The following is an 18,553-nucleotide window of genomic DNA, read 5'->3' as shown; positions in this document are numbered from 1 at the left end:
AAAAGGTATAAGAATTATTTATTTAACAAAAATCCTAATATCTTTACGGGGTTTGTGAGACTCTGTTGTTTTATTCTGTGTGATTTTTCCTTTGCTTGATAGTCATTCAAAAAGCTAGGATCTTTGTTAAATAAATCATTCTTATACCTTTTAAAATAGCTTTACGGGGTTTGAGAGACTCTGTTGTCTTATTCCATGTGATTTTTTCTTTACTTGATGGTCATTCAAAAAGCGAGGATTTTTTTTAATTAAATAATTCTTGTACCTTTTAAAATAGCTTTACGGGGTTTGAGAGACTCTGCTGTTTTATTCTGTGTGATTTTATCTTTATTTGATGGTCATTCAAAAAGCAAGTATTTTTGTTAAATAAATAATTATTATACCTTTAAAAATAGATTTAGGGGGCTTAAGAGACTATCTTGTTTTATTCTGTGTGATTTTTTCTTTACTTCATGGTCATTCAAAAAGCGACGATTTTTGTTAAATAAATAATTCTTATACCTTTTAAAATAGCTTTACGGGGTTTGAGAGACTCTGTTGTCTTATTCCGTGGGATTTTTTTTTTACTTGGTGGTCATTCAAAAGCGAGGATTTTTGTTAAATAAATAATTCTTATACCTTTTAAAATAGCTTTACGGGGTTTGAGAGACTCTGTTGTTTTATTCTGTGTGATTTTTTCTTTACTTGATGGTCAGTCAAAAAGCTAGGATTCTTGTTCAATAAATAATTCTTGTACCTTTTAAAATAGCTTTACGGGGTTTGAGAGACTCTGTTGTTTTATTCTGTGTGATTTTTTTTTACTTGGTGCTCATTCAAAAAGCGAGGATTTTTGTTAAATAAATAATAAGTGAGTAAGTAGGTAACAAACTCTTTCTTGAATTCACCTCTTGGATACACAATACAGAAATTTATTTCAGGAAATTATGAAAAAAAAAATTTAGACGGGGTTACGTGCGCGCACGTATTTATTTAACATAAATCCTCGCTTTTTGAAGGAGCACCAAGTAAAAAAAATCACACAGAATAAAACAACAGAGTTTCTCAAACCCCGTAAAGCTATTTTAAAAGGTACAAGAATTATTTATTTAACAAGAATCCTGACTTTTTGAATGACCATCAAGTAAAGAAAAAATAACAAAGAATAAAACAACAGAGTCTCTCAAACCCAGTAAATCTATTTTAAAAGGTATAAGAATTATTTATTTAACAAAAATCCTCGCTTTTTGAATGACCATCAAGTAAAGAAAAAATCACACAGAATAAAACAACAGAGTCTTTCAAACCCCGTAAAGCTATTTTAAAAGGTATATGAATTATTTATTAAACAAAAATCCTTGCTTTTTGAATGACCATCAAGTAAAGAAAAAATCACACAGAATAAAGCAACAAAGTCTCTCAAACCCCTTAAAGATATTTTAAAAGGTACAAGAATTATTTATTTAACAAAAATCCTCGCTTTTTCAATGACCATCAAGTAAAGAAAAAATCACATCTACTAAAACAACAGAGTCTCTCAAACCCCGTAAAGCTATTTTAAAAAGTATAAAAATTATTTATTTAACAAAAATCCTAGCTTTTTGAATGACTATCAAGTAAAAAAAAAATCACACAAAATAAGACAACAGAGTCTCTGAAATCCCTTAAAGCTATATTATAATTTTCCAGAATCTTTTATTTAACAAAAATCCTTGCTATTTTACAGGCAATCAATTAAAGATAAAATCAGTATGACAAAAACTACAGCTTCATTCGGTCATCTTAAAGCTCTAATAAAAGGTCTGAAAAGTTTATCTTAAACAAAAATCCGCCTTGTTTGAATGACCATCAAGTAACGAAAAAATCACACGGAATAAAACAACAGAGTCTCTCAAACCCCGTAAAGCTATTTTAAAAGGTACAAGAATTATTTATTTAACAAAAATCCTCGCTTTTTGAATGACCATCAAGTAAAGAAAAAATCATATACAATAATACAACAGAGTCTCTCAAACCCCGTAAAGCTATTTTAAAAGGTATAAGAATTATTTATTTAACAAAAATCCTCGCTTTTTGAATGACCATCAAGTCAAGAAAAAATCCCACAGAATAAAACAACAGAGTCTCTCAAACCCCGTAAAGCTATTTTAAAAGGTATAAGATTTTTTTATTTAACAAAAATCGTAGCTTTTTGAATGACAATCAAGTAAAGAAAAAAAAACACAGAATATAACAACAGAGTCTCTCAAACCCCGTAAAGCTATTTTAAAAGGTATAAGAATTATTTATTTAACAAAAATCCTCGCTTTTTGAATGACCATCAAGTAAAGAAAAAATCACACAGAATAAAACAACAGAGTCTCTCAAACCCCGTAAAGCTATTTTAAAAGGTACAAGAATTATTTATTTAACAGAAATCCTCGATTTTTGAATGAGCACCAAGTAAAAAAAAATCACACAAAATAAAACAACAGAGTCTCTCAAACCCCGTAAAGCTATTTTAAAAGGTAAAAGAATTATTTATTTAACAAAAATCCTCGCTTTTTGAATGACCATCCAGTAAAGAAAAAATCACACAGAATAAAACAACAGAGTCTCTCAATCCCCGTAAAGCTATTTTAAAAGGTATAAGAATTATTTATTTAACAAAAATCCTCGCTTTTTGAATGACCAACAAGTAAAGAAAAAATAACACAGAATAAAACAACACAGTCTCACAAACCCCGTAAAACTATTTTAAAAGGTATAATAATTATTTATTTAACAAAAATCCTCGCTTTTTGAATGACCATCAAGTAAAGAAAAAATCACACAGAATAAAACAACAGAGTCTATCAAACCCCGTAAAGCTATTTTAAAAGGTATATGAATTATTTATTTAACAAAAATCCTTGCTTTTTGAATGACCATCAAGTAAAGATAAAATCACACAGAATAAAACAACAGAGTCTCTCAAACCCCGTAAAGCTATTTTAAAAGGTAGAAGAATTATTTATTTAACAAAAATCCTCGCTTTTTGAATGACCATCAAGTAAAGAAAAAATCACATGGAATAAGACAACAGAGTAGACTTTGACTTTTCATCCCAATTAAATTAAAAAATAAGCATTTTCAACTAGAAATAAGGAGCATCGTTAAAAACTAAGACGAATGGAAATTACCCCGTACATGAAGTGAGCTACCCCCTCCGAAATACCTTTCTCTTTATGATAGTCTTCGACTTTTCATCCCAATGACTATACAAATTCTGTTCTTTCAACTATACCTATGAAGCAACGCTAAAAACTAAGAAGAAAGGAAACTACCCCGTACACGATATGAGCTGCCCCCACCGAAGTACATTGCTCTGTAGGTTCGACATTGACTTTTCATCCCACTTAAATTAAAAAAATATGACAGAATAAAACAACAGAGTCTCTCAAACCCCGTAAAGCTATTTTAAAAGGTAGAAGAATTATTTATTTAACAAAAATCCTCGCTTTTTGAATGACCATCAAGTAAAGATGAAAAATCACAAATCACATCAAGAAAAAATCACATGGAATAAGACAACAGAGTAGACATCGACTTTTCATCCCAATTAAATTAAAAAATAAGCATTTTCAACTAGAAATAAGGAGCATCGTTAAAAACTAAGACGAATGGAAATTAACCCGTACATGAAGTGAGCTGCCCCCTCCGAAATACCTTGTTCTTTATGTTAGACTTTGACTTTTCATCCCAATTAAATTAAAAAATAAGCATTTTCAACTAGAAAAAAGGAGCATCGTTAAAAACTAAGACGAATGGAAATTAACCCGTATATGAAGTGAGCTTCCCCCTCCGAAATAACTTGTTCTTTATTTTAGACTTTGAATTTTCATCCCAATTAAATTAAAAAAATATGCATTTTCAACTAGAAATAAGGAGCATCGTTAAAAACTAAGACGAATAGAAATTATCGCGTATATGAAGTTAGCTACCCCCCTCCGAAATACCTTGTTCTTTATGTTAGACTTTGACTTTCCATCGCAATTAAATTAAAAAATAAGTATTTTCAACCAGAAATAAGGAGCATTGTTAAAAACTAAGACGAATGGAAATTATCCCGAATATGAAGTGAGCTGCTCCCCTCCGAAATACCTTGTTCCTTATTTTATACTATTACATTTCATCCCAATTAAATTAAAAAATAAGTATGTTAAAACACAAATAATGAGTATCGTTAAAAAATAAGACGAATGGAAATTATCACGTATATGAAGATAGCTCCCCTCTCCAAAATACCTTGTTCTTTATGCTAGACTCTGAATTTTCATCCCCATTAAATTAAAAAATAAGCATTTTCAACAAGAAATAAGGAGTTTACGAATGGAAATTATCCCGTATATGAAGTGAGCTACCCCCTCCGAAATACCTTGTTCTTTATGTTAGACTTTGACTTTTCATCCCAATTAAATTAAAAAATAAGCATTTTCAACTAGAAATAAGGAGCATCGTTAAAAACTAAGACTATTGCAAATTATCCCATATATGAAGTGAGCTACCCCCTCCGAAATACCTTGTTCTTTATGTTAGACTTTGACTTTTCATCCCAATTAAATTAAAAAATAAGCATTTTCAACAAGAAATAAGGAGCATCGTTAAAAACTAAGACGAATGCAAATTATCCCGTATATGAAGCGAGCAGCCCCCTCCGAAATATCTTGTTCTTTATGCTAGACTTTGACTTTTCATCCCAATTAAATTAAAAAATAAGCATTTTCAACTAGAAATAAGGAGCATCGTTAAAAACTAGGACGAGTGCAAATTACCCCGTATATGAAGTGAGCTACTCCCTCCGAAATATCTTTGAAGTTGTTTTCATGTAAAAATATCTTTCAACTAGAAATAAGGAGCATCGTTAAAAACTAAGACGAATGGAAATTATCCCATATATGAAGTGAGCTACCCCCTCCGAAATACCTTGTTCTTTATGTTAGACTTTTACTTTTCATCCCAATTAAATTAAAAAATAAGCATTTTCAACTAGAAATAAGGAGCATCTTTAAAAACTAAGAAGAATGGAAATTCCCCCGTATATGAAGTGAGCTACCCCCTCCGAAATACCTTGTTCCTTATGTTAGACTTTGACTTTTCATCCCAATTAAATTAAAAAATAAGCATTTTCAACTAGAAATAAGGAGCATCTTTAAAAACTTAGACGAATGGAAATTATCCCGTATATGAAGTGAGCTAACCCCTCCGAAATACCTTGTTCTTTATGTTAGACTTTGACTTTTCATCCCAATTAAATAAAAAAATAAGCATTTTCAACTAGAAATAAGGAGCATCGTTAAAAACTAAGACGAATGCAAATTCTCCCGTATATGAAGTGAGCTACTCCCCTCCGAAATACCTTGTTCTTTATGTTAGACTTTGACTTTTCATCCCAATTAAATTAAAAAATAAGCATTTTCAACTAGAAATAAGGAGCATCTTTAAAAACTAAGAAGAATGGAAATTACCCCGTATATGAAGTGAGCTACCCCCTCCGAAATACCTTGTTCTTTATGTTAGACTTTTACTTTTCCTCTCAATTAAATTAAAAAATAATCATTTTCAACTAGAAATAAGGAGCATAGTTAAAAACTCAGACGAATGGAAATTATCCCGTATATGAAGTGAGCTACCCCCACCGAAATACCTTGTTCTTTATGTTAGACTTTGACTTTTCATCCCAATTAAATTAAAAAATAAGCATTTTCAACTAGAAATAAGGAGCATCGTTAAAAACTAGGATGAATGGAAATAATCCCGTATATGAAGTGAACTACCCCCTCCGAAATACCTTGTTCTTTATGTTAGACTTTGACTTTTCATCCCAATTAAATTAAAAAATAAGCATTTTCAACTAGAAATAAGGAGCATCGTTAAAAACTAAGACGAATGGAAATTATCCCGTATTTGAAGTGAGCTACCCCCTCCGAAATACATTGTTCTTTATGTTAGACTTTGACTTTTCATCCCAATTAAATTAAAAAAAATAAGCAATTTCAACTAGAAATAAGGAGCATCGTTAAAAACTAAGACGAATGCAAATTATCTCGTATATGAAGTGAGCTACCCCCTCCGAAATACCTTGTTCTTTATGTTAGACTTTGACTTTTCATCCCAATTAAATTTAAAAATAAGCATTTTCAACTAGAAATAAGGAGCATCGTTAAAAACTAAGACGAATACAAATTATCCCGTATATGAAGTGAGCTACCCCTCCGAAATACCTTGTTCTTTATGTTAGACTTTGACTTTTCATCCCAATTAAATTAAAAAATAATCATTTTCAACTAGAAATAAGGAGCATCGTTAAAAACTAAGACGAATGGAAATTATCCCGTATATGAAGTGAGCTACCCCCTCCGAAATATCTTTGAAGTTGTTTTCATGTAAAAATATCTTTCAACCAGAAATAAGGGGCATTGTTAAAAACTAAGACGAAGGGAAATTATCCCATATATGAAGTGAGCTACCCCCTCCGAAATACCTTGTTCTTTATGTTAGACTTTGACTTTTCATCCCAATTAAATTAAAAAAATAAGCATTTTCAACTAGAAATAAGGAGCATCTTTAAAAACTAAGAAGAATGGAAATTACCCCGTATATGAAGTGAGCTACCCCCTCCGAAATACCTTGTTCGTTATGTTAGACTTTGACTTTTCATCTCAATTAAATTAAAAAATAAGCATTTTCAACTAGAAATATGGAGCATCGTTAAAAACTAAGACGAATGGAAATTATACCGTATATGAAGTGAGCTACCCCCTCCGAAATACCTTGTTCTTTATGTTAGACTTTGACTTTTCATCCCAATTTAATTAAAAAATAAGCATTTTCAACTAGAAATAAGGAGCATCGTTAAAAACTAAGACGAATGCAAATTATCCCGTATATGAAGTGAGCTACCCCCTCCGAAATACCTTGCTCTTTATGTTAGACTGACTTTTCATCCCAATTAAATTAAAAAATAAGCATTTTCAACTAGAAATAAGGAGCATCTTTAAAAACTAAGAAGAATGGAAATTACCCCGTATATGAAGTGAGCTACCCCCTCCGAAATACCTTGTTCCTTATGTTAGACTTTGACTTTTCATCTAAATTAAATTAAAAAATAAGCATTTTCAACCAGAAATAAGGAGAATCTTTGAAAACTAAGACGAATGGAAATTACCCCGCATATGAAGTGAGCTAACCCCTCCGAAATACCTTGCTCTTTATGCTAGACTTTGACTATTCATCCCAATTAAATACAAAAATAAGCCTTTACAACTGTATATAAGGAACATCGTTAAAAACTAAGACGAATGGAAATTATCCCGCATATGAAGTGAGCTGCCCCCTCCAAAATAACTTGTTCTTTATTTTAGACTTTGACTTTTCATACCAAATAAATTAAAAAAATATTCATTTTCAACTAGAAATAAGGAGCATCGTTAAAAACTAAGACGAATGGAAATTATCTCGTATATGAAGTGAGCTACCCCCCTCCGAAATACCTTGTTCTTTATGTTAGACTTTGACTTTTCATCCCAATTAAATTAAAAAATAAGCATTTTCAACTATAAATAAGGAGCATCGTTAAAAACTAAGACGAATGGAAATTATCCCGAATATGAAGTGAGCTGCTCCCCTCCGAAATACCTTGTTCTTTATGTTAAACTTTTGACTTTTCATCACTATTAAATAAAAAAATAATCAATTTCAACTAGAAATACTGAGCCACGTTAAAAACTCAGACGTATGGAAATTACCTCGTATATGTATTTAGGTACCCCCCACCAAACAACATTGCTGTGTATTCAAGACTTTGTATTTTTATCCCAATTAAATTTAAAAATAAGCATTTTCAACTATAAATAAGGAGCATCGTTAAAAACTAAGACGAATGGAAATTATCCCGTATATGAAGTGAGCTACCCCTCCGAAATACCTTGTTCTTTATGTTAGACTTTGACTTTTCATCCCAATTAAATTAAAAAATAAGCATTTTCAACTAGAAATAAGGAGCATCGTTAAAAACTAAGACGAATGCAAATTATCCTGTATATGAAGTGAGCTACCCCTCCGAAATACCTTGTTCTTTATGTTAGACTTTGACTTTTCATCCCAATTAAATTAAAAAATAAGAATTTTCAACTAGAAATAAGGAGCATCGTTAAAAACTAAGACGAATGCAAATTATCCCGTATATGAAGTGAGCTACCCCCTCCTAAATACCTTGCTCTTTATGTTAGACTTTGACTTTTCATCCCAATTAAATTAAAAAATAATCATTTTCAACTAAAAATAAGGAGCATCGTTAAAAACTAAGACGAATGGAAATTATCCCGTATATGAAGTGAGCTACTCCCTCCGAAATATCTTTGAAGTTGTTTTCATGTAAAAATATCTTTCAACTAGAAATAAGGAGCATCGTTAAAAACTAAGACGAATGGAAATTATCACATATATGAAGTGAGCTACCCCCTCCGAAATACATTGTTATTTATGTTAGACTTTGACTTTTCATCCCAATTAAATTAAAAAATAAGCATTTTCAACTAGAAATAAGGAGCATCTTTAAAAACTAAGAAGAATGGAAATTACCCCGTATATGAAGTGAGCTACCCCCTCCGAAATACCTTGTTCCTTATGTTAGACTTTGACTTTTCATCACAATTAAATAAAAAAATAAGCATTTTCAACTAGAAATAAGGAGCATCGTTAAAAACTAAGACGAATGGAAATTATCCCGTATATGAAGTGAGCTAACCCCACCGAAATACCTTGTTCTTTATGTTAGACTTTGACTTTTCATCCCAATTAAATTAAAAAATAAGCATTTTCAACTAGAAATAAGGAGCATCTTTAAAAACTAAGAAGAATGGAAATTACCCCGTATATGAAGTGAGCTACCCCTCCGAAATACCTTGTTCCTTATGTTAGACTTTGACTTTTCATCCCAATTAAATTCAAAAATAAGCATTTTCAACTAGAAATAAGGAGCATCGTTAAAAACTAAGACGAATGGAAATTATCCCGTATATGAAGTGAGCTAACCCCCCCGAAATACCTTGTTCTTTATTTTAGACTTTGACTTTTCATCCCAATTAAATAAAAAAATAAGCATTTTCAACTAGAAATAAGGAGCATCGTTAAAAACTAAGACGAATGCAAATTATCCCGTATATGAAGTGAGCTACTCCCCTCCGAAATACCTTGTTCTTTATGTTAGAATTTGACTTTTCATCCCAATTAAATTAAAAAATAAGCATTTTCATCTAGAAATAAGGAGCATCGTTAAAAACTAAGACGAATGGAAATTATCCCGTAAATGAAGTGAGCTGCCCCCTCCGAAATACCTTGTTCTTTATGTTAGACTTTGACTTTTCATCCCAATTAAATTAAAAAATAAGCATTTTCAACTAGAAATAAGGAGAATCTTTGAAAACTAAGACGAATGCAAACTATCCCACATATGAAGTGAGCTACGCCCTGCAAAATACCTTTGAAGTTGTTTTCATTTAAAAATATCCTTCTACTTTTCCATTAACAATTTCCCCCTCAAGACAATTCTTAATTTCTGATCGCGCTTTTCCGACAATTCTTGTTAAAATTTATTTTCAACTAATTCATCCGGGTTTTCGAAAGCAATTTATGCCATAGTGCAGCACTATAACTAGTCTAAGACATCCACTCTGTCATCGCCCCATCCCCCAAAAAATACTTTTCAGACATTTCTTGTTAAAAATTTTATTTAAAGTCATTCATTTGGGTTTTTCACAAGCAATTCCTACCACAGTACAGCACTATCACTAATCTGATACATCCAATCTGTCATCGCTCCATCCCCCCCAAAAACAATTTTCAGACATTTCTCGTTAAAAATTTTATTTCAACTCATCCACATGGGTTTTTCGCTAGCAACTCCCCCTCCACTATTAAACTATAAGTAATCAAAGACACCTCACTCCCATCACCCCACCACTTATGTATTATTTGCAACACATCGAAGAAGTAAAGCTATCCGTTATTACAATTCTTTTATGGTCATCTACACCCCTTTTAGTATCAACTTCTTCGTATAGTATAACATTAAACTATTTTAAATTGACAACACTGTTCAAACATCACTTGTGTATTATACAGAACACAATCAACCCATCTCCCCCAAAACACTTTTCAGCCATTTCTTGTTAAAATTTGTTATTTCAACTCATTCACAGGGGTTTTTCACTAGCAGCTCGGCCCAGCGTACAGCTCTATAACTTCTCTAAAAGAACCTTTTGCCATCACCCCACTACTTAAATATTATATGGAACCTATATAAGAAGTAAAGCTATCCGATGTTAAACTTTTTTTCTTGTCATATACCCCACTTTTAGTAACAACTTCTTTGTACAGTATAATGTTAAATTATTTTAAATTGATAACACTTTCCAAACATCACTTGTGTATTATACAGTACACAATCAACCCATCTCCCCCAAAACACTTTTCAGTCATTTCTTGTTAATATTTTTTATTTCAACTCATCCAGACGGGGTTTTCGCTAGCAGCTCGGCCCCCATCGTACAGCACTATAAGTACTCTAAGAGTATTCGCAAATGCTAAACCCTTTTCTTTTTTTTCTCCACCTTAATAGGATCAAATTCGCAAATCCTTTTTAACCAATCACCACTCGAGTTACCGTATATTGAGCAAGCACCAATGTCTATGATTGGTTCTTAAAAAGTGGATGTTGGATCGAAAAACAGTCCGGTTTAGTTATATAATTTCAACTATACTCACAAAACATGTTGGACCACATTATATCATGCCAGCTTTAAAAAAATGTGCACGTGAACTCACGACGTACATTCCTATGAAATTCTTATCAATAACAAAAAAACAGTCTGCTCGAGTAATATAATTATGATCATACTCTCAAAACATGTTTGACCACATTATATCTTGCCAACTTTAAAAAAAAAGTGCATGTGATAATTCCATGTGCAATTGATATCAATAGCAATAACCAGTCTGGTAATCTGCCTTGGAAAGCTGCCAAGGAACATAAAGGCCGCGAATTCCATAGATACACCCTACTTCTATATTGGCAAATCTTAAACTCTCCAGTTTAAATTGTGCTTCACCTAATTTCATATTTCCTGCCTCTGGAATATGAGTTTCTGAAACTCCCAATAATTCGAGTTTGAGGCGTCTGAATTTGTCAGTCAAAATGTCACTACGATAGTTGCTTTTTTTACGTTGCAACGTTTTATTAGGTAAATTCCATATTTTTAAAATAATTTATATTATTATGGCCTCATAAAAAGCAGGGGTCCCTTAACCAGTGCAGGACGGGGAATAACACATCTTCTCAAGTCTACACGAAGCACTTAAGCCGGCTTAGAACCGCAATATGGAATCCTGGGCCCATCGAGGTCACAACTTTGGTGATACTCTTCTATAAAAAAAAGAGTCGAAATCCTGCACAGACATTCTCAAGCTTATTACCTCCGACTCATTATATATTCATACTTACAAATACTATGCTACCATTGGGAGGAAAATCGTCCTATAATTGATAGATTATTTGAAAAAAACAACGTTTTCTAAAGAGTTAAAGAGGCTGAGTTACAAGGTCGAACCTTAAAACGTACAGGGATTAGGAGGCACAGTTGGGGGGCTGCCGCCCCCAAACCCCGCTTTCGCAGCCTTTAAATATAAAAAAAAATTTCTTTAAACTGAAAGTAAGGAGCGACATTAAAACTTAAAAAGAACAGAAATTATTCCGTATATGAAAGAGGCTGTGCCCTCCTCAACGCCTCGCTCTTTACGCTAAAGTTTTTATTGTTCTAAAAAAAGAGTTGTGAAACAAGTCAAACTTTAGCGTAAAGAGCGAGGCGTTGAGGAGGGCACAGCCTCTTTCATATACGGAATAATTTCTGTTCTTTTTAAGTTTTAATGTCGCTCCTTACTTTCAGTTTAAAGAAATTTTTTTATATTTAAAGGCTGCGAAAGCGGGGTTTGGGGGCGGCAGCCCCTAACTGTGCCTCTAATCCCTGTACGTTTTAAGGTTCGACCTTGTAACTCAGCCTCTTTAACTCTTGATAAAACGTTTTTTTTTTCAAATATTTTCTGCACTTTTTTGTACAGTTTATTACTTTTTTTTGCTTGAATAACTGTTTGCTGTTCGTGTCTGGAGTTAATGTTGGGGGGCTGCCGCCCCCCAAACCCCCCGCTCTTGAACATTCTTGTGTTAAGGCTTTTAATTCCTGAATACTCAAATCACGTCGTACAGGGTGCCTCCTAATCCCTGTACGTTTTAAGGTTCGAACTTGTGACTCAGCCTCTTTAACAGCCCCCCAACTGTGCCTCCTAATCCCTGTACGTTTTAAGGGTCGACCTTGTAACTCAGCCTCTTTAACTCTTTAGAAAACGTAATTTTTTTCAAATAATTTAAAAAAGAAACTGAGTTTCTTTTCAAAGTATATAAAAAAGTTGCTCTGATGGTGAATCGAACCCGAGTTTTCCGCCTGAAAGTCTGAAGTCTCAGCCGCTGGACTATACAAACACAATAGTAATTGTTGTTTAGCAAATAGAAGGTATTTTCGACGCAAGCAAATTCCCAAAAATCTTGATATGTGGTTTTTGGAAAACAGGGAAGGAGTGATCAGATTGAGCTGAAATTTCGACGATAAGCTCCCAGGCCCCAGGAAAGCTTATCCTCTAAATTTCAGCCCGATCAGACAACGTTAAAGGGGGGTTGTGGAGGGAAAAATTAACATGGGCTAATATAGGAAAACGAGGTTTTTCGTAAATGTAAATTCGGGGGATAATTTTTTCGGTCTGAAAATATCAAAAGGCCCTAACAGGTCGAATTCTGCTTCGAATGAGTCCTCATTCAACCGGCTCCGGGGCCAACTGGGGCCTGTAGGCGTGGATAAAAAAAAAAAAAAGAGATGAATATTAAGTGGCTATATTTGGTTTTTTGAAAACAGGGAAGGAGTGATCGGAATGAGCTGAAATTAATAGTATAAGCTCCCGGGCCCTATGAAAGCTTAACCTCTCAGATTAAGCCCAAACTGACAACGATAAATGGGGGCTGTGTTGGGAGGGTCGAAACTTCCGGCCCAGTTTACCCCATGAAGATAAAGTCGGAGGAGGGTGAAATTTTGCAAGTTTCTTAGTTTGAGCTTGGGCTACAAAATGCAATTACCGCCGTCTCTCTGCGACCTCTAGGACCTGAAATCGCTTAACATTGTGGTGGGTCGCCTCTTTATAGAGGCACAAGTGTGCCTCCTTGATTAGCCAGAAAAGGATGTTTTAGCCCAAAAAGAGCCCACCAAAACAGACCAAACCCAGGCGAATTATTGATTAATCAGAATCTAGTGCAAATGCTGCGTCATTTGCTAGACTATAACTTCCACGAAGGGTACGCTCCTCAAGGATACTCTGCAGCGTTGTTAGCTGTCGCGGTTTTAGTTAAGAAAATTTGTGAAAGGTTCACCTTGAAGCCAATATGAGGCCACGCAGACAGGATTCCCCTATCGCAGATAGGGACGGAAAAGGGAACTTTTGACTGGGCAGAGACTCCAAACTATCTCACTGCACTGGAACAGCTCCAACCTTTCATGCCAACTCTATCCTCGTCAGCGCATTCTTCAAGGGAGCAAAATTCCTAACTCACGAATTAGCTTGTGACGACAGACAAGTAATAAAACAATAAACCTCATGGAATCAATGCATTTCCAGGAATTTAATTGTAACATTAATAAATTCTTGGACACAAGAAAAGAAAAGAAAAATGGGAAAAAAAGAAACCACAAAAATGCAAAAAAACATCATCAGAAGAAATACTAAAATAAAGAAAACAAATTAATCACATATAGACTTAAGAACTAGAGGGTATCAACACGCAACCGTATGCGTGCTGTGTGTTTATCAGCTCCATCACACCTGTAAATACTGTCACGGTTAGTCTAAACATTTTTTACACCATATCTGTCTCTCGCTCCTTCAAGAATTACTTATTTTGTTCTCGTAAGATATTCAATAACGAATGCACGCGATATTGCAAGCTTTGATTTCACTCTGAAAACAGTATACGCCATATCTTTAATTGTAAATTTGATTAAAACTGGCACAGCAGGCGTAGGTATCCGGCTGATTATTACAGTATTCATAAGTTTAAGACGGGTCAAAAACAACAGGTGTTCTTTAAGCTCCTTTGGTCTGCCCCCTTCCCACCAAACAAAAAAACAACGAATCAAGTAAACACTCTCATTTTCAATCGTCCAGCTTTTTCTTAGTATTAACTGCCTGAAGCTCTTTTTATGGTGGAAAGCAAATTTTTAACTGTCTCAAACATTATGTTTAGTCAAGCGTGATCAAGTTGGAGATTTTTGAACAAGCAGCTCAGAGATATTAGCGGCTATTTGTGCTGATCAGATGCTACTAATCAGGTGTTTACACAATTCCAAATATTTGGGGTGGTCGTTACTAAACAAACATTTTTTTTACTATTTTATAAATATTTAGGGGGCTAAACAACAATGACCTGAGATCAAATATCTCAACGGAGGAGACAACTTCATTCAAATAAGCTATCATCTGTAAAAAAAATGACAGTAAACTATCTAAAACAGTCTAAAGATAGACCATAATGATACAGTATAATACATTATAATGATCTTTATGAATATTATTACGGCAGTCCAAAATTGCAAGGCTTCATCCAGGCAAAACTTTGAACTGGCAAAACTAAATTTGGTGGTAAACATAAGCCACAAAGTTTGAATTTGGTTCATTTTCATTTTCAGTATTTATACCAGCATGGGTAAACAAGTGTGAGAATATATTTAGAATTTATTTGATATAAAAAAATTTTCTTTTCTAGGGCACGAAGCTGCTGCAGTTCAAGGTGCTGGAACTGTCCACTACTGTGAACCTAAGACTTTTGGAGCAATATTGATATTACTCTGTTTAATGAAGCCTTTATTGCTAAGTTGATAAAATAACATCAATTTCTTATGATTATTTTTTGTACAAATTTTCAATTATAGCTCTTCGTTTAATTTTGACGATGTAGTACAGGAGGCATTTTACTTTTTACCTATTTTGAATGAATAGCATATTGTTCAAGGTCGACATATTATCCTTTGTTTGGTTTCGTTTTGAGAAAGAATAGTGAAATAAGGATGTAAGAAGACGAGTCAAATACAACTTGAAGTTTGAATTTAAAAAATGAAAAGCTAATATGTAAATTTCAAGGCCGTACCCAAGTTTTTCGGGGGGAGGGGGGGTTAGACAAAAAAAACTTAAAAAATGTGTAAAAAACATGTTTATATCCATTTTTGTTACTTTTTCACGAGTCAGACAAAAATTTGGGTGGGGGGGAGGTTCAAACCCCCCTAACCCCTCCCCCCTGGGTATGGCCTTGGTATATTTGATAATTAGGGATTATCCCCTTTTGAGGTACTATTAAATCCTAGAGAAGATAGAAATAATACATGGATTTACTGTTTTTTGTTGTTTTTTTAGTGGAGTTTCAATAGATTTTCAGCAGTATCTGCAAGATTTTGAAATTTGTCTGTACAAATTTTTTTGGGCCACGATTTCACTAATGGCTCTTACACACGATAGGTCAACGTAAAATTTTCGAGTTTCCCGCAACAATGACTTTATGTATTGCATGTAAGACATGAAAAGAAACGTTTGAAAAACAAATTATATAAACCTTTCTTTAAGCAGAAAAATCTCTTGATCTATTTAATTTCTGAATAGAAACACTGCTCATTTTATTAAATTCAGCCAAAGGCGTCAAATATAAAAATTGAAATGAATGGAGTATTGAAGCGGAAAAAATTATATGATAAACTGATCCCTTAAATAATTGGGTTCTTGTTTTTTTTTGTGTTTTTTTTCTGCAAAAATCGTTGGATAGCTTTGCTGTTTTACAAGATACAAAGAACAAAGGTGACAACTTATACAGAGGTGGAGCTCGCTTTGTTGTATTTCTTCCAATTATCCACCGAAATGAATTCTTGTATCATATTCTGTTTAAACAATCTTCATACATTGTTCATATATGAATATCCTCCACTACGGGACAGTATAATTAAGTTTTTTTTATCTGAGAGTTACATTAAGCATTTTAAAGTAACCCATTATTCTTTACTTTTTTACAAAATTAACTGAGCTGCCGATGAAAGAATTATATAATGCCTTAAACTACCGGCCAGATATAGTCGAGCTCTCTTTATCGACTCACAAGAAAAAGTCTATACTTGTTCATTTCCATGGGCTATACGTTAGATATGATTCTACTTCAATTTCTTAGAATTATTCTAAGTAAGTGTAAGACGAAGTATGCGAAAAGCTGCTTCAGTAGAAAGATTGATGTCAGAAAAAGAGACAAATCCGTTGGCCTGAAAAATTTTAAGCGCTTTTCACGCCTGAAGAGTTCCTGGGACATATCCTACTCCAATCTTGTATCAAATCAACTAGGTATGATGCTAATCTTTGCTAAATTTAGAGCAGAGTTGCAGTTTATGATCATAAAAGTCTTTTTACAGACAAGTGACAACGAGGATCAGAAAGAATCAAAAACGAAATTGAAGAACAATGAAATATGAGATTAGATCAAAACGTGTCAAAATAAAAGTGAAGAGCAAATAATTGTGCGGTTAGAAGAGTTGCAAAAGCGAGTATCAGAATATTTCAAAAATATAAGTGAAAAACAAGGAATTGTGTGGTTAGTAGACAAGCGAACGCGAGAATCAGAATGAGTCAAAACTCTTTTTCCACTTCTAGCCTTAGTTTTGGCTTTACGCATAACAAACACCCACTAATAGTATCAAATAGGCTTTCTTTTATTAACTCCAAACAAGTTCTTTTTCTTTATATTCCTCCTAAGCCCCTTTATTACAATGGCGTAGACTCCTTTTCCTCTTCTAACCTTACTGTTTTGGTTTTCCGTATATTCCAACACCAACCAATTCTATTCAAAAAGCTTTCTTTTATAAATATCGAACAATTTCTTTTTCTTTGTATTCCTCCTAAACCCGTTTTTTTTAAATTGGTTTACACTCTTTTTCCACTTCTAACCTTTCTTTTTTGGCTTTACGAATACCCCTAACACCAAACAATACTATTCAAAAAGCTTTCTTTTATTAATTCAATACAAGTTATTTCCTCTATATTCCTCCTAAATCCGCTTGTTCCATTGGCGTTTTCTCCTTTCCAATTTCTAACGTTACATTTTTAGAGATTATGTATACTCCAGCACCAACCAACACTATTCAAAAGGCTTTCGTTTATTAATTCCAAACAGATTATTTTTCTTTATACTCCTCCTAAACTCGTTTTTTACATGGGCACACCCGCTTGGTCTATTATCCCCAAATATAGGACGAAGTTATTTTTTCGAAGACCACAGTGCCTTTCTATGACGAACAAATAAAAGTTCAAGTAGCGATAAGTCTTATTATTAAACAGTGAAAAATCGAATCAAAAAATTCTGGAGATGTGCCGGTGACCTAACATTTTTTATTTCAGAAAAAATCTTCTACAAAGATTACAGGAATTAGGTGGGGGAAGTATCTACCGCCCTCAAAGTTAAGTTTATATACCTTACTAGAGAAAAGCTCAAAAATAGGAAAATTGTGAAATGAAGCCTCCTTATTAGTCACACTTCTCGCCCCCTCCCCTCCAGCCCTATAAGATATGGAAATTCAATTTTCTGAGATTCCAAGATTTAGCATTTAATTTATTGAAATGTTAGAGTTTTTCGTGTTTTAGTCAATATTTATGCTTGTTTTGAGAATCTATTGAATAAAGAAGATATTCCACCCCACCCCACCCCAAAAAAAAATTGTACACCTTCCTACAGGAAAATTCCAATAGTTGAATGAAATACAAGTAAGATGTGTGCTCTTGAGCCCAAAAACAGCCCTATTTCGGACACATATACCTCTATCTTCAGAACAAAAAAAAAATTCTCACTTGAAGTATGAGATAGGCTATCAGAGAAATTTGACCGCGAAACTTTAACAGAAAGTTGAAGAATCGAAAAATTGAAGTGCTATTTTTTTTTTTAAAGAATCGTGTGTTTAATTTCTTTTTTTAAACTATTGTTTAATTTTTATTTGTTTAAGAATCAAGTGTTTTTAATTATTTCAAAAGTAGTTTAATTTCATTTTTCGTTTTTTAAGAATGAAGTGATTAATTTTTTATTTTTGAAAAAACCCACGTTTCATTTTTTCATTTTTTCATATTTTCACCAATGTGAAAACGGGTTTAGAAGGAATGTAAGGAAAAAGAACTTGTTTAGAATTGACAAAAGAAAGCCTTTTGAATAGTAATGTTTGGTGCCGGAGTACACGTAAAGCCAGAAAGTGAGGTTAGAAGTGGAAAAGGAGTGTACATCAACAAAAAACGGGTTTATGAGGAATAAAAAGAAAAAGAGCTGTCTGGAATTAATAAAGAAAAAGCGCTTTGAATAGTATTGGTTGGTGTTGGAATACTTACAGCCAAAAAATTAAGTTTAGAAGTGGAAAAGGAGTGTACACCAATGTAAAAAAACGGGTTTAGAAGG

General features: G+C 33.2%; 1 protein-coding gene across 1 annotated transcript in view; it reads left to right on the top strand.

The window, feature by feature from the left end:
- The window catches only part of LOC148956508 (uncharacterized), a 166,867-nt gene extending 151,841 nt beyond the window's left edge, over positions 1 to 15,026 (top strand). Inside the window, exon 3 of the mRNA XM_089091067.1 lies at positions 14,855 to 15,026. Within this exon, the coding sequence (XP_088947193.1) occupies positions 14,855 to 14,967 (113 nt within the window). The 3' untranslated portion in view covers positions 14,968 to 15,026. The remainder of the gene's footprint in view (positions 1 to 14,854) is intronic.
- Positions 15,027 to 18,553: the final 3,527 nt, after the last annotated feature.

The sequence above is a fragment of the Artemia sp. Qi Xiang Cuo genome, chromosome 1 (assembly GCF_049724085.1).
Source record: "Artemia sp. Qi Xiang Cuo chromosome 1, ASM4972408v1, whole genome shotgun sequence".
Classification (NCBI taxonomy): domain Eukaryota; kingdom Metazoa; phylum Arthropoda; class Branchiopoda; order Anostraca; family Artemiidae; genus Artemia; species Artemia sp. Qi Xiang Cuo.
Note: the sequence above shows the minus strand (reverse complement) of the source record. Positions and strands in the feature narration are given on the sequence as shown.